This window comes from Pterocles gutturalis, unplaced genomic scaffold (genome assembly GCF_000699245.1).
Source record: "Pterocles gutturalis isolate BGI_N339 unplaced genomic scaffold, ASM69924v1 scaffold5783, whole genome shotgun sequence".
Lineage (NCBI taxonomy): Eukaryota > Metazoa > Chordata > Aves > Pterocliformes > Pteroclidae > Pterocles > Pterocles gutturalis.
In genome coordinates, this window is record NW_010125420.1 from 92,404 (window position 1) to 116,241 (window position 23,838).

At 37.2% G+C, this 23,838-nt stretch overlaps 2 protein-coding genes across 3 annotated transcripts in view; one reads left to right on the forward strand and one right to left on the reverse strand.

Moving 5' to 3' along the window:
- MBP (myelin basic protein) overlaps positions 1-17,755 on the forward strand; it is an 83,273-nt gene extending 65,518 nt beyond the window's left edge. The window contains exons 2-5 of one of the 2 annotated variants that reach the window (XM_010078556.1): positions 12,633-12,740; positions 13,235-13,270; positions 14,853-14,978; positions 15,958-17,755. In XM_010078556.1, the coding sequence (XP_010076858.1) occupies positions 12,633-12,740; positions 13,235-13,270; positions 14,853-14,978; positions 15,958-16,014 (327 nt within the window). In that variant the 3' untranslated portion in view covers positions 16,015-17,755. Of the gene's footprint in view, positions 1-12,632; positions 12,741-13,234; positions 13,271-13,844; positions 13,878-14,852; positions 14,979-15,957 lie in introns of both variants that reach the window. The other variant, XM_010078557.1, reaches the window with a different exon arrangement.
- Positions 17,756-21,118: 3,363 nt separating this feature from the next.
- ZNF236 (zinc finger protein 236) overlaps positions 21,119-23,838 on the reverse strand; it is a 70,800-nt gene continuing 68,080 nt past the window's right edge. Inside the window, exons 30-31 of the mRNA XM_010078558.1 lie at positions 21,905-22,081; positions 21,119-21,474 (exon numbers count right to left, since the gene is read on the reverse strand). Coding sequence (XP_010076860.1) covers positions 21,347-21,474; positions 21,905-22,081 — 305 coding nt within the window. The 3' untranslated portion in view covers positions 21,119-21,346. The remainder of the gene's footprint in view (positions 21,475-21,904; positions 22,082-23,838) is intronic.

The window sequence follows — 23,838 nt, forward strand, 5'->3', positions numbered from 1 at the left end:
TTACTTGAATTCTTTCCTTTTCCTGGATTAACCCTCCTCCTTATCTGCATAGATTATGCAGATAGCTTGTTACTTCCCTGTTGTTCAAGTGGCAAAGTTTAAGATACTTTCACTGTTCCCTTTTCCACATAAATGGTAAGCAGAGTCTTGTGTTTGTGTGTTCCTGCACTACATAAGCATTTGAATGGAACTACTGTAGGGCTGTAAAACCTTTGTTTTAGCTGAATATATTGTTTGATGTAGTTGTTCAAGTTGTGTGTTGCAAAAAAGGAATGCTCATAGTTGCTGGCTGGACCCAAATTTTTCAATAACCTTTGACAACTTGTGCTGTCTCTTCAGCAGTTCTAACCTGTGATGCTTGCCAGGATGGGTTAGCACAGGCAGCTTTCCCAAATTGGCTCTCTCAGTGTTGCACTGGGACATGATACATGCTACCTGGTGGTTTAAAAATGATTTGTGATCATATGACAGCCACAGGCCGTCAGTGTACTTCACAGCTCCGTATTTGGAAGCACAATGTATAATAACCCTTCCCTGAAGACTTGTAACGTATAGACTGCTGGATGAAAAATACTCTAGAAACTTAAAACCAGAAGCTTCTCATGCTTGGCAGGCAGTATGAAGCAAGCTGTGTATTTTGGTCTGTTTCTCACAGTTACAAACCGGGGACTATAATACTCAAGACAAAGATTTAGCAATTACACAGTTGTTTCTGTAGGTATGTGATGTTCGTACATGCAACAAGCAGTTGCAATGAGAATGAAAAAAAACCCACTTTTCTTACTGATAATGCAAATATCAGAGACTGTTCCCAACACTGCTATTTTCTCAAACCTGTTTGGCTAGTTCAACTCTTGCTGTTTTATTCATGTACAGTGTTACTCGATGGAAAAATAGTATATGAAATGCTCTTTGTACACCAAGGAAACAATACCAAAAACTTAGATTCTGGATATAGAGTATGCAGAAGTATGTACATTCTTGCTCAGCAATAAAACAAACCAAGTCACTGAAAAAATGGCTGCAGGTTGTACAGATTCTGTATTTTATCCTTCAGTGAGAACACGATCACTATGATTCTCTACAGCACTCTACGTAATTATGTATGAGAGGGCAGGATACCATCTGTCTTATCTCTGTTGCTGTTCAGTGAACTGCTATTTTGAGGCACTTAAATGTCTGTAAACCAGTGCAGAATTATGGATGATTCTAACATTTTTTACCTAGCAGAAGTATTTTTTTTTAAGAAAAACTACATATAGTGTTACAGAGTCCTGACTTGCAGATTTCAGCTAGAAGCACAGAGAAGTTTTATTATCTTGGCAAGTCAGTCACATTAGGACTTGCAGTGCCAAAGTGTCTCTAGCACTATTTCACACAACGATAATACTGATGCATGAAAACACATCCTAGGAAGCTCTATTGTAGGAGGGTTTCAGTGGAGAAAATATGGATCAAGTGCCACAGACAGTTGTTTGAACTGCTGTTTACTTAAGCCTTTGAATCAATGCCATTTGGTTTCTTGTATTAAGGAAGGCTTGTGTTGTCATTTATTTATACATGTCTATCAGAGGCAATCTAGATGGCAAATAGTCTCATTTGTGCTTAAAAATAGTTGTAGCTGAATTTGGTAGAGTGTCAGAGTAGTGGTACATGCTGAAGGTGTTCATGGAAGAGCTGAAATAGAATAAAGTCCCTTGGCAGGTTTCCAGAGTCCACTAAGTAAACAGGTCTTTGGTAAAAAGGTACCATGAAAAGCACCTTACAGGATGATTTTCAAAGGCTTGAAATTGAAAATCCTGGGGCTGCACTGTTTATTTGCGTGCACTCGTTTCTGGTTAATTTTTGAAGCATTTCAAAGCAATTCTGCAGCTGCCTTTCTTGCCCTCTTCTTTTTTCGACCAGCCCGTGCCCCAGTGGGAGTGTGTAACTCAACTACCCACACCAGCAAGCATGGGAATGCAAAGACAACAATTGTTCTTTATACAGATTTAGGGCTGACATTCAAGGAAAACACATTATAAATTCTTTGTGGAGGCATTTTCATCTTGCAGCCATAGCTGAAAAGTACATTAATGAATAATATTCACTATTGTGTACGGAAAGGTGGGGTAGGAACAAAGCAGGGACTGTTTTGTGGCCTCCTTTTCTCCCATGGAGCAGGTTCTCCCTTACCCTGGAATTCTGAAGTTAAATTAAGAGTGCGTGGGAGTCCCATGGGAGTAAATAAAAATAGAAATACTAGAATGTACAGAAATACTCCTTCTCTAAGCAGCAGCAAATGCATTTGCCATTGTTCCCTCAATCCCTGCCCTAGCAGCAAATGCACATTTGCCATTGTTCCCTCAATCCCTGCCCCATGAACTGTAGGTAACTGAAACTCAAAACCAGCTTGAATTTTGTACTTTAAAGAATTTTTTTTTTAAGGTAGAATATTCCAAACAGAACTATTGGTGTGCAGAGCCTAAACCTAATTGTATTTAAGAAGATTTGAAAAGAGTGACAGAAAGAAACTGCGGTGCAGACATTTTAAAAAGCATGCAAGACAGTAGTATAAAAATAAATTATTTCGTTTCTAATCTTCATAGAATATTTATCTAAACAATGATGATATAAGCAAGTTTGTTAAGATTATGAAATCCTTCTTGTGCCTCCTAGATATTAGCCTGTATTCAACTTCAGTATCCACTGAGTGCTCCTTTGTTTCTGTTACACAGCTGTTCATGCTTTTGTGATTCTTTTGTTTTTTTTCTACTAAAGTTTGGATTTTAGTAGGTGAAACAAAAACTTTCCTGGTTTAACATTATGCATTAACATACTAAACTGTAAACTACATTTGTAACACACATGCAACAGACCAAAATATTGTGAATGGCAGTAAATAATAGGCCAAGGCCAGCCTTAGTGAAAGATTAAATTGACTTTTCTCTCATGTTTTGCTTCAGTTGTGTATGAAATCTTGAGTATTCTCCTGTTGCCTGTGGGAAGCCTTGCTCCTGTATTTCTTTCCCGATACAGAAGTGTTTGGGTGCAGGGAATGAACACAGCCCTTCCCCTTGCTACAGCAGATGGAGGGTATAAGGAGCATTGGGCTGAACAAAGCTCTTCTCGAGTTGAGCAGAACCAGGGTTTAGGGTCAGCATTTCTGAAACAGCAGTTCCAAACCCACCCCGGAGTGAAACAGGCACTGTAATGGGGATCTACAAAAAAGGGTTGCGATAAACATCCACAGGCAAAACGTTTAGTAACCACGGTTTTAAATAACAACATGGACGGAAACATTCATCAGAATATTCAGGCATCTTTTTTCTTTTTGTACTTGAACTCTATTCACATTTCTTGTGCAAGCTTTAATGTATGCTACAGCACCAATTTGAAAAGTAGTTAAATCAATGCTAGTCTGACTAGTATATGATGTGATTTAAGTAAATACTTACTGTGATTTTTATTTCCAAGTCTTAGTTTTCAGGGAGTGGCATTGCTGATGATATACTGTTTTGTAAAATCTGCTGTGCAAGCAGTATGCTTGTAAAAAAAATTTTTATATGGTGGTTGTAACAATAATTTTGTTTTAATCTTTTGCTTTATATGTGCTTTATATATTCATTAAACTGTTTACATCACAAACTGGTGTACTAATGATTTAATTTGTTTTAAATACTTTAATCCATTAACAGAAGTTGCAACAAACTACTTCATAGTACGCGATGGGGTTTCCAATCATCAAAAGAGGCTGCATGTCCTTCTGCAAAATTCAGTTAAGACAGTGTACGGGACAGAAATGAATAAAGCTTGCCTGATGCAAGGAAACAACGAGGTGCTAAACAACTGAAGTTGCTAAATCCAGTGTTCTGGCTTTATGATAGTGGGAGCTGAATACAGCCTCTCTTTTTTGTAGCAGGTAGTAATGAATGATGACTGACCTAAAAATGAATTAATGTATCAGAACTGTTTGATTACAGCTCATTTCACTTGTACGGTAGGCCTTGGAGCGCTTTAGGGTTGTCTGTTTTAAAAAATAGTAACCTGTACAAAACAAGCAAGTACCAACAGGTGAGTACCACACAGCACGTGGTAAGGGAAAGGCTCAGGAGCCAACGTTACATAGGATTGATTCTGACATGTTAATTTAGCACACGTATAAACATATACACGTTATACATGCTTAATAATTAACACATTATTTAATGCCCTGGAACTAATTGTTTCTTGCATTTTCAAAGAAATTACTGCTTGAAACAATTATTACGATCTATGAGAGGAATTTGGAAGTCAGACTAGGTTAAATGCCATGTGAAGAGCAAGCACTAACTTTTGGTGAAGTGTTAGTGATGCTCTGTGTCCAGATGAACTGCGGATGTGTGGCAAGGTTTATTCAGAAATGGGACAAAGTAGTTGGGGTTCACCAATTTCTATCAGAAGTTGATGAGAAGATCATGACGGGTGGGCAAGAAAAGCCTGTACACTTCACTGCTTTTACTACCATTTATATGGGGTTTTTTTCCTTAAATTCAGGATTGTATTTAGTAACACGTTCAGGCTAAAATACTATTTAATGAACTAAAGCATTTTAAAGATCAGTCTACAGCGAAAGATTTCCCTTTTTCATTAAACTTCTAACCGTGTCTTCCAGTTCAGCCCGTTTCTAGACTCTTCTGCCTACCGGTATGATGTAATACTACTGATCTGTTTAAGAAGGAGCTAATAGGGTGCTCTGAAGAAGAGGGGCAAGAATTCCCTCTAGTGCTTAGCAAGTTCCTTGGCCTAAGCGTAACGGCAACGCCAAGGCCAGGCCCCTGGAGAGGCAGCAATGGCAGCTTTGGGGTCTTTGCAGGAATTGGCCTTGGCTGTTCTGCAGCAATTCCCCTGGTTTTCAGCGACACTGTACCACAGCCCAGTTGGGAAGAATGTCTGGATTTAATTTTACTATGATATACCTGGGGGAGGGGGGGGTGTTTAAACAAGTGGGCGGGGCAGGCAGGAACCCCAAAACTCACATACAGAAGGTCAAATGGATGTATTCAAAATTTCACGAGGCTTTTCTCTACCTAACATTTAAGTTTTTCTCATGGTGTTTGCTTCTCTGCAGATGAACCAAAGTTACAGATAAGAAAGTGCTTTATATTGCAATCTGTTATACTGTGTTTTTTCTATCCCATCTATTAATTCCTTGCAAATGAAGAACTGCCATATCCTTAGCACTTTCCATCTGAGAATGCCAAAATTAATGACTTTGTTCTTCAGCTGGTTTGAGATTGTGGAATGCTAAACACTGCCCAATAGAAATTTGAGGCAAACGTTAATATATTGTTTTTTTCCTGACCTTGGTTTGTACCCCCATCATCACACACCATTGGCAACAATTGCTGGCTTTCATTTTGTGTACTGAGGCAAAATGTCTCCCCTTGTTCCTGAAATGGTTTCCAGTTGGTTAAACATGTTCAGTTACGCCATCTAAAGTTACTGGATTTCATTTCTGAGCTAACCTAAAATCCCCCACCGCCATTTTTAGGTACTTTTACTGAATTTCTTACAATTTAAAAAGTGTTCATGAAACATCCTGAATGAATGCTGCAGACCCACCAATGGTCCTTAGCTCTTTCATTCATGATGCATCTGCTTTTACTTTTTCAATTCTGATATATCGTAACATGAACATGTTTTGGAAACTGTACAAGCTTCAGGTTTTGCGTGGGGCATTCTCCGCACCTGCCCCTTCTTCCCCCCAGTTTATACTGACTACAGCATTGGCAATTTTACCTCTGATTGACAGTATTTCACTAAACTACACTATTAACCATGCCATGTCTAATTATTTTCTAATATTAAACTCTCCTTACTATTATGCTCTCCCCCTAAGTTACTTTTAACAACCTGTACGAGAGTTTAGCTTGGCATTTTCTTACCTTTTAAAGGCAGAAAAAAAATAAAATCAGGCCAGTCTCTTCAAATATGGAAACTGATAAAATAGTTTGTCTGTGGGGGGATGGGTGTGTGCAATCCGAGATGAAGTGTGTATTTCAAGACATTAAGGATATAGTAACGTTTTTCTCCTCTTTATTTCTGGTGAGCAGCTGTAAAGCAATAGTGTACACCTGGTAGTTATAGTTTTGTTTTCCAAGTAATTATCATCTCATTTATTGTATATGAGCTTGACTATATGAAAATACTAGGCAGTAGACCTTTTTAACATTTTTACAGCTTTCTGCTTTCTTACTGATTGATAGCCAGAACCATGTTACATTCTTTTGCTCTAGCAGCACCAACAGATGAATCTCTACCACTATGTATAGTAGCAGATATTTATCATTGTGAATGCTATTCTCTGATGCCTTCCATATCTTGGCCATGTACAGTTAAGTCCTCAAGGTGGTGAAGTTTGGTGGTAGCAGAAGCTACCCTGGAAACTACCCTGAGAATACCTACTGGCCAAAAATCTCTTTTCTGCTGCAGCGATTGTTCTCAAAAAAAAAAAAAAAAAAAAAAAAAAACCACAAACAAAAAACCAACAAAAAACAGGACAAAAAACCCAAAGCTTTGCCCAGGCTTTATTTGGGGGTAATTTCAACAAGGCTTAATCTGTGTCATTGTCTGACTGATGCCAACTTGCTAAAAGAGCAGAGAGCAATACTAAATATGCACCAGAGACAGTCCAAGTGGATAAAGCACCTCTATCATGAAGAATATTGGAACAAAATGATAAATGCTAGGCAGAAAAATGCTTCAGAAAAGCAAAGGTAAATTAAATAATCAGATTTTGCCCTGAAATAGTTTATCAAATGTGTCCCAACAATGGAATAGAATGGAATAGAATCATTAAGGTTGGAAAAGACCTCAAGGATCATCAAGTCCAACCCAACACCCCCTAACTCACTAAACCACGTCCCTAAGCACCACAATGTGGACATGAGAAAAAAAACCAGAAGGTACGACAGCACCAGTCTCACTCAGGACCCATCGTAAAACAGAACTAATCCTGAACAACTGTCCTGATTCTTCTTTTCTCCCCAGTAATTCCTTTCCTCTCGCCTTCTAATTTGTGACTCCTAATCATCAAGGCACTAAGGAGTAAGAGGGGTATGGAGAAATGGGGTTCTGGATTATCAGTGATCATGTACCTCTCTTGATGGTCAGTGTTCTCCATTGTTTCCTTCTTCATGCCATCTTTCTTCTCATCTTCCTTGGGATTCTTACTTTTGAGTCACCTCTTCATGTTTTTTAATCCTATCTTTCTGCTAAGACTTTCTCCTCTTTCTGTTCATCACCTATTGCTAGACAAAGATGACATTAATGATCTCAGCACAACACTGGAAGGCGCAATCTCCTGCAGAATCTCCTGGACACTAAATCTCTCTTTTTACTAATTCTGCTCGGTCACTTTGAGCAAGTCATTTTATTTCTGCCCTCATTTCCACGTGAATAAAAATTAACGGTACCATTATAAGGATATGTGGTTCATCTTTTCTAAAGTTATTGGTAAAGCCTGCTGAATTAGCTGATTAATTACAATGTCACCATCAGACTAGCATCTGGGGAAGACGTCAGCACCCCCATCGCTTTTTGTAACACATTAGTAAGTTGTGAACAGCCTGGCACAAACACCATCACAAAGAGCAAATTGGTACCTGGGTTGCACGTGAATGAAAATGCAAGCAACGCCACCAGTCTAACGTAGCTCTGGTTTAGCAGTGCATGTTTACAGCAGGTATATTACTACCAGAATGGAAAAATACATCCTCACACTACCTGTGTGCTGTATTCTGTTGCTGCTTGGTAACACTGGAAGGCTCCAACACAGCGACCTCTGCACCCAGGAACCCCTAACCCTGTGTAAGCCCCGCATATAAAGCACCTCCACAGCCTGAGATGAAGCAATTTCTGTGTACAAGCACCTGTTGGTTTTCCCATGATTGGTCAGGTCAAACTGTATATAACAAATTTCCTTGTTTTAAAAAAAGAGGTGCACATATTCATTGAGAGGATGTATCTCTCAACTGCCATGTGAAATTGTATCAACATCGGAAATTCAAGCCTGGGTAGGGACTTTCTTAGAGTTTGGATTCAGAGTCCATTTCAAGCACTAACACAAAAGCAGCTGAGTGGCTTACAAATTGCCTGCTGCTCTTCCCAGAAAGCAGCACGAATGGTCTGACTCATCACTTAATGCTTAAAGGCTGGTTTTTTTCCACCAGCAGGGGTGCACATGTCTTAGGGGGAGTTAAGCATTACATCCTGTGGAACTGTTTGGTTTTCTGAGGCAATCTAAGTGTACTTCTCATATCTATATGAATTAGAAATTTGGGGATTTTGTATTATTTCTTTTAAATTCATGCACAGCGACTCATTAGGTATCTTTTTTGAAGACAACCCACTGGAAACCATGAAACCCATTGAGCCCATGAGAACATCCATTGGTTTTTATTCTTACTAACGTCAAAAATGCTTACTTGGTTTGATTACATTTTAAATCATCTGTTTTCATATGTATTTGGATTTTGCCATTATAGAAATGACGTGTGATGATCCTAAAGCAGGCAATGAAACCACACAATAATGATCCTGAAAGGAATTGGAAAAAACTATAAATTCAGTACTCCAAGTCAAAAAATACCTAAATACTATTATTGTCACTAATGTGTATCACCTACTGATTGGGAATTAGAGTTTAACTTTGTATTTACGTGTGTATGCAATCTTTGGTTATAAGCAGTCCTCTTGTGGAGGATGAGAGCTCTCAGTGAGAGCTTATAAAATGCATTTTAAATCCCCCTTAATGAGTATGAGCTGCAAGATCTAACATACCATGTTTATACCAAGCAAAGTCAGAAATGTATTTCATGGAATCTTATAATATCACTAAATGTCTGCTGCTGCTTAAGCACATTTTTTACACTTCTGCAGCAAATCTGAAAACAAAATCAAGCAGGACACATAGAATACATAACTGTAATTCTGTTTATCTGAAAATGAATTTAATCCCCCGAATCCTACGATGGCTCAAGTCAGACACATGTATGATCACAAACCCTAATTCTCAAACAGGGTGTCAAATGTAACAAACCAGAAGGGCCTGCTCCATTTATCAAAAATCACAAGAGTCCTCTTCTCTAGTCTCCTGTAGAGTTATGGTACAGACTGTAACACACCTTAGCCCTTATTAAGTGCCACAGAAAATGCCTTGGTTTAGCCTCCTGTCTCACAACACTGGAGAGCACATACTGAGGTATCTCCACCTCAACTGGAAATGCAATAATCTTGCACAAAACCCAAAATGGAGCACATACACAATTACATAGGGATTCTTTTTACTGGCTTAGAGAAATGGCATTTTTTTTTCCAGCAGCTCTTTCAAAATATTAATAGAGGTTGTGCCAGTAAACTTAATTAGTGTGATGTGAAGGTACATGGCTAACACAGAGATGCAATGCCAGTGTATAGCTACTGTTAAGACAAAATACCTGTATGTATTCTTTGTACTACATTGAAACTTACTCTCTTTTCTTCTTTTGTCTTAGTGGCTAAAATGCGTAAGGTAGGTGGCACAGTGAAATAATGCAACTTTCCTGTGCATCACCAGAAAGAGCTACAACGGATTCCAATGCTGAATCCCTCCCCATTACAGAATAACTGTGGGTATTTTACATACATTTTAAAGTGTTCTTATTTACATTATTAATCCTGAAAGCTATTCATTTCACAGTGAAGTTGCAGACTCCGTGTCATTAGATCTCCCAGATACTGCTTAAACTTCCAGTACTGGCACACATTTCCCAATAATTAAGATTGTTCAGATTCAGGGATCTTTCCTTTTTGGCTTTTTTGAATGTACAGCCAAGTTGACTTAGTAGGGATCCTTTATTAAGGTAAAACAAAAAGTTAACTGGGAACAGTGAAAACCTGAGTGTTCTCCTCTGCCTTATTTTTTTTGAAAGAAAGACTGCTTGTGACTACAAACTATTCAGTTACCCTAGAAGCTGTAATTTTTTTAGTTTTGTTTTTTTTTTTTTTTAAGGGCACAAACAGTGGGACCTCTGTTTCCAAATTGACAAACAGTACCCAAGGGCTCTGAATTCAAGATTATACTTTGTGAGTACATTTTATACCTTATAGATGTGGAAGCCAAACTTGCTTTGTATTGGCAATGCTCCTAAGACTGAAATTCACAACAACATCACAACAGGTGCAGGGGGAAAGCTCACTGCAGCTGCTGGGCGATAGAGACCCGTAATGCAAAGAAACAAGTAAATGTCACCCATTCCTACAACACGGTTGCTCTGCTGTATTCCTGTAGGTTTTAAGGTCAATGCTTTTTTTCCCCCCGAAGCACTAAAAGCATAAAGATAAATGGTGGTCTTCTGAATGGATGAGTGAAATAAGTAGTGATTAGATAAGCTCACTCAAAAAAGTCCTATTATGAAACACCGCCTTAGTAGCCCATCCTAAAAGAATAAACCAGATTTGTTTTCTCTTTCATTCAGCAAAACACTGCCTGAATCCATTTGAATTTAACATTTAACACCTATAGATATTAGTTATTACTCTTCTGAGGGAAATTATTTTCATAAATAATGAGTATGAGCAATCTCAGAAAAAAAGCCACTGGATTTCACCCCCTGCCCCAGAACTCCAAAAACTGAAAGAACAAACTACAGGTGAAAGATTAATTCTAACAGTAAATTCAAGGGAAACATCTAATTAACTGCCACAAATTGAGAATAATATCAAAGATCCTGACTGTAAATGAAGCTTGCTGATGACAGTATGAAAGGAAAGGACTTCATTCGAAACGTTGGAAAACTACTGTATTAAACTCACACAGAACCATCATTAAAAATGGCTTCAGACTTGCTACTACCCGATAAGCTTTAAAAGGGGACTCAGTCAAAGACTATGTTGACATGTGCACCACAGACAGAAGAAAGTTGTACTTACTACACAATAACCATTTTAATAAGCCAAGTTATTAACACCTAACAATTGACCAGAATGCTAACTTCAGGAAACTCAACCTCATCTAAACTGTAAGAAACTATTATCCCCCCTTCTCTGGGATAACTTCCTGGTGCCAAGCCATAGCTCACTGCAGCCCATGTGCAACGAAATCTGATTTTGAAGTTTTCTGCTTGACGTACTGCTATAGTTTTGCAGTTAGATAGCAACCAGTTCCTGCTGCTAAAGATGGCTGTTTGCCACACCTGGGTATTTATTCAGGTATTTATCCCAAAGACAAAGCAATGCAGTGCTTCATTTGAACATGGATTAAAAAGACAACCACTGGGCTGAAGTAACTTGTTCTAAACAAGCATTGACACCTTACTGGCTCCCTCTTCCTAATCACCACAGCAGGGGGTATTTTGGCAACAGTGGAACTAGTGACAAAGTAGAACCTGCTGCAGAAGTATAAACAGGACTGACTGCTTGACACTATAAAAATCTGTCAGATCCAATAAAATTCAGAAATTCCTGGTTTTTAAACAGTAAATCTCTGAGTACCATTGGCACGCAAAAAATTATGTTGATAAATACCAGCTGAACTTCTCTGCACTGGCTCACATTTTACCCTAAGAAAATTCATCTTCTAAACGATATATTTGAATTTCATTTCTCCTCAGAATTACATAATTTGTGATATGAGGGAAGTGCTTATGTGAGATACTGTCTCACTACAGATTTCTATTTCATCTTTAGAAGTCAATGAAAATTTTTAGTATCCCCATGATGCCTATAGCATCACTGTACTTTCAAGGAATTCATTACACTAAGAGAACCATTGCAGCACTGCTGTTATTTTTATTCTCTCCTACCTTCTCTGTTACCCTTTGAACATACTTGAGATCTCTTGCATTGAGCGTGGAGCCTCGTGCCTCTACACTTGCAATGATGGGCAGATGCCTGTAATCGGTCAGTCATATGGAACAGGTTTTTTTAAACTCTGTCATACTGCATCCACATAGCAGTAACTACACTGAATTTTTGACACGATTTTCACTGCAACAGATGCATCACGCTCCAAGTACCAGTCAAGGTATTCACTCCTCACAATGTTTTGGTTTTGTTATTTATTTTCCCTTTGCTTACTGGACTTCTTCCTGTATTGCTCAGGAAGCCCTACTGAAAATCAAAAGTATCGTCAGTCTCATTTGATTCCCTCATTCCAAAAAAATCCATTGCTCTTGCAACGTTGTTATGTAGTCTTTGGGAACTGAGTAATGACACATGATCCTTTCCTGCTCTCACACAGAGAATGACCCAACATAATTTTAAGTTTTTCTCCATTTCAGGTTTCATTTCTAAAATGACATTCTACAGTCCTACTTAAGAAAGAAGGAAAAATTACAAGGTTTCTGTTATCAGAACTTTCCAGTAACAGGTTTAATTCCACACTGGGCTGTAACTAAAACCAGGTACACCCATATATATATATGCACAACATATGTACGTATACATACTCTGTATTTGCCATTGTATTAAAAAATTGTTCCTTCACAGTACCGACAACTTTAGGTTGCAATCTCTGTACATTTCCAAGGCATTTTTGTCTTCTCTTCACTCCTGGTGAAAATGACTTGTCTTCACACAGTCGCTATCTTCCTTCCGAGCTGACTTGGTGATGCGCCTGTTCTGCTTTTCAGGATATACACGTGGCCAGGGCCAGCCACCACGTAGGGTCCATCCCCCAGAGATCTCAGCATGGCCGGCCTGGTGACGACAACCCTGTAGTCCACTTCTTCAAGAACATTGTAAGTCTCCCCTCTTCTTCTTATGCACTAAAATGAAATATTTTCTTTGGGATCCATCAGTAACCAAATACTCCCCAACCAACAGCCATTATTTTGAGCCTTGTGAATGGTACTGTGCCTTGGAGCTCATCATGCCATTCAAATACAAAGATAATTTTTCCCTGGAAACACAAAAAATGCTACAAAAATGTGGGTGAACCCGCCATTGGCACAGTCAAATTTCAGCAACAACCATTACAATTACGCAGCTTCACCATTTACAGGTTTTGTCTTTGTGTCTTCAGCACTGTCTGTATTAAGGAATGTTTTCTGTTTAAAAATAGACAAAAATCCAGTGTGTTCTAGGCAAACCCCAAGACAACAGAGGAGCTTCTCAGTGCAATTACTTGGGTAGCACTTAATCCTACTAACTCAGATGTAGTATGCAAAAGGCCTGATGATCCCTACATTTATTTTTGCCTTGGTTTTACAACTGGTTTTGTGTTGGTTTTTAGGTCTCGCCCCGTACACCTCCCCCAATGCAAGCAAAGGTAAGCGTTTTCACGGGCTCAAGCAATGCCTAAGATCTTTTGTGGACTAATTTATACCAATTCAGCTGCTAGCGTGATGCGTTTTCTTTAATGGCACTAAGTAAAAATCTGTAGTTAACACTGGGAATATGTAAAGCAAGGGACTAAGACAGAAAAGCCATGGTTCTCTTCCTCATGCACCTCCTGACTGGCTGCATGACTAATTAAAGCCACTCGCAGGGATTTTTATATTCAAGTTGCGATTGCTTTATGTAGTAAACTAATACTAGGTAATGCTTTCAAACAAGCATCACCCACCAGGAACTGTGCTTATATTTACTAAGCTCAGCTGGCTTCCGAAGTACATAATACTGACAAACCATGGCTAGTGAAGTCAGTTCTTGTAATTAAAGAATTTTGCCTCTTTTGGTTCATGGAATGACTGTACAGATTGTCATTTTCAATTCCTGCCTCATTACTTGGCCAGTATTTCATTATTTTTACCGCATTTTCATCTTCTGCTGTGTATGGTACATCCAGATGCTATGTTCCATAGTGGTCACCATGTCATTGTTTCTATTTGTTGCACATACAGGGAAGAGGATTATCCCTCACCAGATTTAGCTGGGTAGGTGACGAACGTGCTTTCAATAACAGCCGTTTTATTTACCAGGCCAAAGCATATCTTGCTCCATTGCCTCAACCTGCCACAGAAACGTGATAATTTTGTTTTGTCTTAATTTTGCTATTTTGCTTTTCCCGTTCCACTTTCCTCTCTCCTCCCACAGCACTTAAAGATGGTAATTTTGTTGCTTGCTCTTATCCAGCAACTTGACAGCCTCGCAATGATAATTTCTTTTGCTTTAGTGCAAAGGGCGCAAAATCCACTGCATGGCAAAGCTCTCTTCCCTTAAAGACTCCTGGAAGACTCTGCTGCATTTTTATTTTCCTGGGAAGGATAAAAACAGGAGGGAGGGCTGGGATGAGATGGGCACTTATTCCACAGTTCCAACTGCTCTTACACAGTGAAGTCTGCACAGTTAACACTGTCACTAATTCAAGTATTTTGTCTCGCCCTTCCTTGCAATCCCTTTCAGTAAGAAGTGATCTGCCTACAGTTATTAGGCAAGTTCTTCCCACAGTTACCTCACAACTAATTAAACTCTACTTCTCTACCACAGGTTTGATTTTGTATGAGATGGACATGTAAATTACTTGCATTTTAAGACAAAATATTAAAGCCTAAAAGCCATTAAGTATTTTTTCACTATCAGAAGAATACAAATTAATTGACATGTTTGACATCTTAGAACTCATTAAATGGAAACATTTTAAGTTTTGTCATGCAGGTTAACTTTCTGAGTGTCCATTTTTTGATTATTAATCTTTTACAGATTGGTGCTTCCCTCAGATTTGTGCATATTCTGAGAATTTCTTAACATTTTCCTTCATCCTTGTTTATTACACAAAAGACTATTTCATTCCAATACCTCTAAACTTCTCATTTAAGTATTACATTTCGGTGATCACAAAAAGATTACAATGTGGAAATGATAATTTGAATGCGATAATTTGCAATATATATGAAAATCTTTCTTTGCAGGGTGGTGAAGGACACAAGCCAGGATATGGAGGAAGCGGAAAATTCTATGAGCATAAATCTGCTCACAAGGGACATAAGGGATCCTATCATGAGGGCCAGGGCCCTCTTTCCAAAATCTTTAAACTGGTAAAGTACCATTGAACCTACCCTAAATTAAAAAAAAAAAAAAAAATTGAGTCCAGGAAAGAGAGAAGCCAAACCTCTCCAGAACCTTCCATGCTTGAAACAGCCACATTTCCTCAAAGCTTCTCAAGGAACTAGATTTTCAGTGATAAACCAGAAGGTTATCTCATGGCCTAGTAACTACTTACATGATAGGAAACAAAAATACACAGTCAGTTACTATCAGGAAACTAAGTCCACAAAGTCCCACAAAGATCTGCACCAGGATCTATGTTGTTCCTGACTCAGAAATGACCTGGAACACAGAAGACGAACGAGGTGACACACTTGCTGCTGCTAAATTCAGAACAGTGAAAATGAAAGCAAAAGGATAAGCTGCAGAAGGGTAGTACAGGGCCATGCTGGACAAGTATTTGATTGAGATGCAGTAACAACTCGAACAGTCCCCGCTTATCATGTGAAAAATAAACATTTGGTCAGGTTATCTTTAATCTGGTTCATTTCACAGTTTTGAGTCACCGCACAGCCCCACCACACAGAACAGGAAAAAAAAGTCAGTTGTGAGGATTTTTCATGTTCTATGTCAGGAAAAAGACACACAAAAAGCATATCATATCCACTGGCAGCTACGTTAACTAGGACTGTATTTTTCCTCAAAGGTAGTGAAGCATTCACAAGTAACACATCACCTAGTATACTATTCGTGCCCATTTGATTTAGAATCATTGATTATAGCAGGAGGCATTAATAACTATTTCTTTATATAATTTTATGGACTTTTACAATAAAAACAATAAAAATATTTTTACAATGAAAAAGTTATCCATTCTTGAAGATAACTTTGAAAGAAAAAAAGCCAATTGCCTAATGGATTACATTAAATTTTCCTAGAAACAGTTTAGTAAAACTAAGGGAGGGAGCACTGAAAGATGAGAATTTACAGTACCTTTTAATTAACTTAACTCTGTTCTTCCCTCCACAGGGAGGCTCTGGGTCCCGACCTGGATCGCGATCTGGTTCACCAGTTGCTAGGCGCTGAAGCTCTAAGATGCCATCCAAGGATCATGTACTCTGCTTCATAATGTAACTGCCTTAAAATTAATAACAACTGCAACAATTACCTAGGTAGATGCAATCCATTACTTAATGCCAATTAGGTTCTGCATGCAGTAGATTATACAAACTTCTATTGGCAATCCCTGACCAACAGTTGAATGAAAGGAACATAAAAAATACCTTTAGTAGATGTTTTCCTTATTTTATGTGAAGTAATAAAATCTCTGACTTTACTCGTTCTTCTTCAGGATGCCCTAACTGTATGCTGGACTTCATTATTTCTCCCAGGCACCTAATTTGAGCTCAAGTCTTCTGGTATTGTTTTAGTGAATGAACATCAGCATTACAAATAAAGAGCTAATGTCTTGGATACTGAGCACTGCTGTTAATGAATTTCTGAGACACTGCTGTTTAAAAAAAAAAAATCCACCATGTGCAGAAGTTGTAAGGACTGTTTATCCAAATACTTTTTTTGATTTGGTTTTGTTTTGTTTTAATCTTCCTTCTCTCACTCACAGAATAATTTATTTTCATAACAGGATTAGGCAGTCATGGAAAGGTTTACCAAACATTGGGAGTTCAAGGTATGTGAAGTGTGGGAGGGGGCAGATGTTGTGGAATCAGTACGATGCAGAGCAATAATAATAAGGAAATTCTTTCCATACCATGAATTGCTCATCGCATCCAAACCATCAGAATTAAGAGCAGATGAGGGAGAGAAAGAGGATTTAAAATTTGAGTTAGACTAATGTTAGAAACAAGGGATATTCCCAGAGAAGAAACATCTAAGATTGCATAAGTGACCACTGGACGTCAGTGGTGCTTCACAGAAACTCTGCTGCAACAGCATTAACTTTGCAGTACAATAAATAAGTAAATAAATACATGAACAAATAAGTCTAATTTCTGAAAGAGAGCCCTTCAGTACTGGTATCTCGGATAGTTCTGCACATCTCACATTAGAATTTCAAATCTTCCTCTTGGTACTGCAGCAGTGTTATATTTGGCAGGCTCATCTTTTGCCTGCGTAACATCTGGATGCCTATTAAAGGCAGTGCACCAAAACAAACTCATAGCAAACTACTGTGAACATTTAACTGTTGTACTGTAGTTGCCTTATAGAAATCAATTATAGCTGAGTTAGATTTAGATATTAATTGTTCACAAATTACTAAAACGAATGTGTGGCAATGGCATTTCCAACCACACTTAGGGAAATAAAAAGCTCTTCTGAATTGCACTGTTTTATTACTTAAACTTACCATTTCTTCAAGCTATCATCTAAGTGTCTGATTAATTATTGTATTTTTTTTAGTTTTAGCCTTTGCATTGTAGACTACAGTTAATGCTTCCCAGGTTGAAGCTGAATTCCTAATAAGTGCCCAGTAAAATTTACCTAAAATATGTATGTTAATCGCATTTCACATCTAAATCTATTATTGTAGGTTTAAATCAGTGTCCATTAATAGGAAGCAATGAAAGATGAGAGGACAAAAAATGCATAGAAACTAAAGAAAACAAAACCGCCAAAATTATTAAGCATACACACACGTATTACATCTTCTATTACCTACACTGGTTGCTATGTGTATTTTTCTACTGTAGCTTCATTCAGATGTATACTCTGCAACATAATAGTTGATTTTATTTGAACACATATTGTTCTTAGAGGAACACAGCTTTTAAAAATATTATTGAAATAAAGTAATCAACTTGAAATGAAACTTGAGCCAGTTTTGTCTTTTACAACAGAGAAGATTGTATAAATAAGGTTCTGGGTGGTTGTTGTTGTTTTTTTGTTTGTGTGGGGTTTTTTTTTTTTTTTTTTTTTTTTAAGTTATGAATAATGTTCAGATACCAGAAAATAACACTTGCATCCAGGACCCAGCTGCCCACGCACAGGCTTCTAATGACATTGCTGGTGCCTTAACATGGCCCACAAGGCTGACAATATGACACAGGATTTATGGGAAATCAGTGTCTCCAAAGGGGCAGCTAAAGACTAGCAGGATATTTTAAAGCATAACAATGCCTATGTACGGGCAATAAAATCCTGCTCTTCATAAACAAGTACAGCACAAAGCACCTTCTTTGAACAGGGGATGTGAAAATCAGGTTGTTTTTTATAGCAGGCTTCAAAAAGGGGAAAGAATATTTAAGGTTAAAAAAAATAATTGAGAAATACATCTTTCAAAATACTACACTGTAGAACTACAGAACTTATCCAGAGCTAGTTCCTTGCCTTCATCGCTCTGTCTTCCTCTCAGTCATCTTTTTCAGAGGCTGGATGTGGCTTTTTAAAATTTATTTCCTACAGAAGGAAAGGTAGGGTACTTTAACTACATTATTTTACCAACACAAGCCTCTTGAAAGAGATTAAAACTTGGACTGAAATTTATTCTTGTAATTACTCACTAGTAGTTTTACTGAAAAACAGTGGTTTAAATGGCTATTTGACTACTAAGCAAAGGATTTTTTCCTGAAATAAGAATGGACAGCCAGTACCACGACTGTGTCATTTCTTTTACTGAAGGAATGGACATGAACCAAAAGAAAGACCTGAGCAGACACAACCCAAAAGGCCTGAGGCTAGTGTATCAAACCAAGAAGAGAGGCATTCCTAAGCACTATTCACATACTACACAATCTGACTCTTCAAACTGGTCTTAGAACAAGAGTTCTTTCTGCTTCCTAAAAAATACATCTACTTCAGCACCACTTTTCAAAATACCAACATACTGGTTACAGTGTCTGTATTTGTACTGAACATCAACAGATACATTGGCTTGAAAACCTCTGACTCAATCTTGCCAAGGAACCTGGGCCATCAAAACCTCTGTCAGGATACTCAAGAGTGAATTCTTGAAGTTCACAGGGGAGGAAGATACAGGGAAGCAGATCAAATACCATGTTACAAAAAAGTTTTCTAAAAGTCTACTTACTGTAACTGACAGGACTGCAAGTGCTAGAGGAGCAGCAAACTGAATTCAGGAAAAATGTCAGGCAACTCCGTAACTTGCGCTGTTTGTTTAACACTTCCAAGACTTACACCACACACTCATTGCCTCTAATCAAGACATAACACTTTAAGAAGTGACTGTTTAAAAACTGCATCTTTTTACTCATGAGATCTGCTTTCACCACATGCTCACCTGGTGTCAACCACTACCAGTTTTTATATGCTGGCAAAGCAACCACGGCTAGAGCAGACTGCACACCTTCAACCATTCAGGAATCACGTTCCCATTATGAAGGATGGATTTGCATTTCGATGTGACCAGCTGTAAATCATCTGTCAAACTGTATCTCGCAACCTCTGTAAAGTGTCAGCCCCTACACAGCAAATCGACTCCAGCAAACTGCTATGCATTTATACAGTATTCTCTGAAAGAACAGGGAAAAGGTTTTATACGTGGTACATGCAACACAGCACATTTTACTCTATTATTACAGGTAAACAGGGTATTATGCCATGGGGCCAGTATGCTTTCAGACAACTGTAAAATATAATGTCTTTCTTAAACAGCTGAAACACTAACAGGCTGTCTGGAAGGAAAGGCACTGATGGAAGAACTTCACATATATTCTCTAAATACATTACTGAGACATGTACTTCTGGTCAACAGAGCTTCTGAATTTCCTAGAACCCAGAATCAAATGCTTAAAAAATACATGAAACAGGATTTAGAAAAAAGTAATATTATTTAACATGTTTTTGAATTAAATATTCCACATAACAAAAGTGTTATTTTCATGTCACCAACTATATTACTTATATACATATGCCAAAGAGTTAACAAAATAATTAAGAGATGCCCTATCAAAACCAACAGTGATTTCTTGCTTCAGCAATCTGAAATAACTAGTTTGTATCATAGACAAAGTATAGACAATATTTACAGAAAAGGGATTTTTGGATCTGAGAGCAATTATCTTTCAGAAGTTAAATCAAAATCCAGCTCTGTCTTATATTACAACAAATCCACCACTGATCTAGAAGTACTTGCGGCAAACCAAAAAGATGAACTTCCTGGGATTAGTATTTACAAAATATACCAATCAGCCACACAGAGGCTCATATAACTTTAAATATATATATACACACACATACAAGCTCACATATATATATATATATCTCTATATATACGTAACATATAAATAAAAATCAAAATAACAAGGTCAAAATAAGAAAAAAGCTTCTGTCTTTGGAATGTCTAAAAGATGACTATGTTCTTACTCCAGTGTTTCTTTGTTATGAATATACTTAACAAGTGGCACCTTTCAAAGCATTACTTAGTCAACTAGGTAGTTTTGGTGAAACAATGACTTAAACAATAACAAATAAAAGTAACATCTTTCCAAAATTCACAAAGAAAATAATGAAGAATTTACAGTTTTGAAATTATAACTGTTCACAGTACTGGGGAATATGGTATAATATAGGTGACCTAGTGTGCATCTAAGTTCCTCACTGCTAACACAAAGTTGTATCTTTACTTCCCAGATTTAGTATATGGCTGTGTTTTCCACAGATACTGAGATATGTACCTGCTGATCCAATACAGCAAACGTGAAAGAAGAGGCTTTCATTGGAAACTCTTCTAGTCTGGATTCTGTTTAAATAATTATTGCTGAGTTTAAAACCTCAGACTTTTAATGTAAAAGATATAAACTAACTGCCTCTATGGCTGGAATGGAAATGAACATGCTCCCTCTCAAGAGTTTAACTCAAGAAAACCAATAAGATCATGGCATTTTATTTTTTTGCAATGAATTCTCAAAACGTACTAAAAAAAGCTTAAAACAGAAATACAGCATTTTCCTTTGCCTTGTAAAAAAATAAATATACTGCATGCACCTACTCTAACATTTTGTTTCCAACCTCAATTATTTCTTTAAACACGTAAAAAAGAAAGGTGACCGACAGTTTCATGGTTTTCCCACAAATTCTTCACCTCCTTTAAAAATGGGAATCATTCTATTCTGATATAAAGTTCCAGTTTATTTTTCAAATAGATATACCGTCTGTGAATTAGAAGATGTAACTGTATACAGTATTACCTGAGTTCATTGATTCACAAACAACTTAGCAGAGATTAAATGATGTTTTCCCAATATTCTTTACAAGCTTAAAAAAAGAATGAATCTTTTAGGTAATTTTTGTCAATAATTAAAAAAACTATAATACATTATTCTATTGTTAGTATTTTCAATGCTTGAAGCTTTAAGTGTAAAATCCATCTTTCACTTTTCTGAAAACTTGTTTAGAGAAATTCGAGTCCCAGAAACATTTTTAGTTTTCAAATTTTAAGGTGTCATCGAAAAACACTGCCTATACTTTGCCATTCATTTGAAGATTCTTGTACCACTTCTTCTAAATTCAGAGCACGACTAATATCTTCCCCTTCTTGTTCTTGATGACTAGCAGGCTCTTGTACAGGACCTAACAAAGTATAAGAGAAAAGACAAGTTAGTATGCTTTGACGCACAGTGTAAGAAAAATGCAAATACTGGGAATAAAGGAATCATGCTGGGAAAGGTTACACAACTACTTCAGATTCTGTAAATTGATTAGATGCTCTTTGAAAAATTAAAAAATATTTATGAAATATAATTGATTCTTTTCCTGTAATAGTTTTTGAACTTTGTATTTCTGAACTACAGAGCTCCACATAAAAAACAAGGAACTGTAAGCAGCAACCAATGTCTGTTTCAACCCGCTTTTTGGATTGTGTGTGCAACTACCAGCTCATCAACGCCGGTCTTTGGCTATTACTGCCTACTTCCTCAATAACTTAAGGGAAGTGTTTTGTGCTTTCCTAGTAAAGCACATGGTGTTCTGCACTCATCATCACTATCATTACACTACATACCAGTGTAACCATGAGCCCGTTTCATATGCAGTTTCATATTGCTTTTCTGTGTAAATCCCATTGCACAATAATCACATTTATAAGGCCTCTCTCCTGTGTGCTTTTTCATATGGACTTGAAGAGCGCTCTTCTGGTTAAAAGCCTTTTCACATAGTGTACACTGAAATGGCCGTTCCCCTTATAAAAGAGAAAAACATATTTTACAATTTCTCATTTCAACATAAAAATATAGTTCAGTAAAAATAATCGAGATGACCTAGAAATTAAATAGAAATTATCTTTTTCCTTGGGACTTTCTCTAAGCAGTGCTATAGCTCCATATAATCAGCCAAACATCCCAAATCAAATGTCAGAATATTTATATAAGTCCTAAACCACTGACACTGTTAGCCTTCCTATCCGATTTATTATCTAAGTAAATTATTTAATAGAGATGTAAAAAAATCAATTTATCAGTTTGACTTTTCTGTACTCAAGGGTACTATCACTTTTTTTAGACAATTTACAAATTACATAGATAAAACAGTATTCTAGAATTAACAGAGCTGACATCTGTAAGAATCTAGAAAGTCAAATGTGTTAAAAAAATAAAGTTCTGATACTTCTACATGGGACCTGTGGTCTCCTATGCCAACAGCTATTACTGATTCCCATATCTTACCAAAGCAGGCATATTCTTCCAAATCTGCCAGAATACTACTAATTACTAAATACAAGCTCAGGAACATATTTATTACAAAAATGTTTCAAAATTTCAAAATATCTACTTTGCAAAATCAGACCTTTGCTTCAACAATCAAAACTACAAACTACCATCTCCAACATCAATACAAGACACATTGCTGTATGTCATTAAGGACTTCTAAAAGCACTTTCTAAACTTACAAATATACTTTAATAAATAAAGCACAATCAGGAGTGTAAATATTTTTCCACAATTTTCCTTAAAAAATGAACTTCTCTCTTCTTTCATTACCTATATGTTAGTGTCCCCACATGCACTGTAGCTTCCATGCTAAATCCAACTTCTAAACCAATAAAAGGTCATTTAAAGCACAGAAGTGCTCTATTTTTGTTAAAATTTTTTTCACTAGTTTGAAGGGAAATCTATGTCTCCTCTGATATTTTTAGCTCCAGGTTTTCCATTCTTTTAAGATGAACAGCCGTTTTGGTGTTGCGTAACGGCTTACCGCATGGCTTTTTGGAAGAACTGGAAGTATCTGTTTCCCTCTAATTTTGGCAAACTGTTCTTCACTGATAAATCTGAATATACAAAATATTTAGAGCTATTCAGAGAAATAATGTGCTTTCCTTCTGGACACTGATTCAGTAGGTACTGGCTATTAAAAATTGTTAAAAATGCTTAATCAAGATAGAAATCACAAACACTTTCTCAGAGAAGCATCATACCTTTAGGAAAGCAAATCAGTTTAGACTCACATTAGCCATTCCTATCACAGTTTATGTAAAAGCACCCATCTAAAAACTTCTGTGCAGCACATTCTCACTCTTTTGGTTTTAGGGGATTTTTAAAAGAACATTCTCTTCTGAAAGAATGACTATTGCGTAGATTCACTTGCTGTTTCAAAACATCGGACAACAGTAATATAAAAACTAATTTAGCAAGGATTGTTACATTTTGTGAGCATTCCTAGCACATAAGCATCCAAGTACAAGAAACCCAGAAATATCTGAGGATTTACTGAATAAATTGCAAGTCATTCCAAATAGAAAGAATTTTTCCTATAATGGTGCAGATTTATGAGAAACAGATGTATAAAGGGGCTCTGCTCTGTTCCCAGCCTTCCTGAAGTCCTCTTTTTCTATCACAAGAGGCAGCAGGAAGCAAAGCAGGGACAAGGGAAACTGACCTTCTTTCCTGCTTTCAGAATATTTTGTGAAACCCTTAACTAGAACATTGCCCTTTTTTAAAG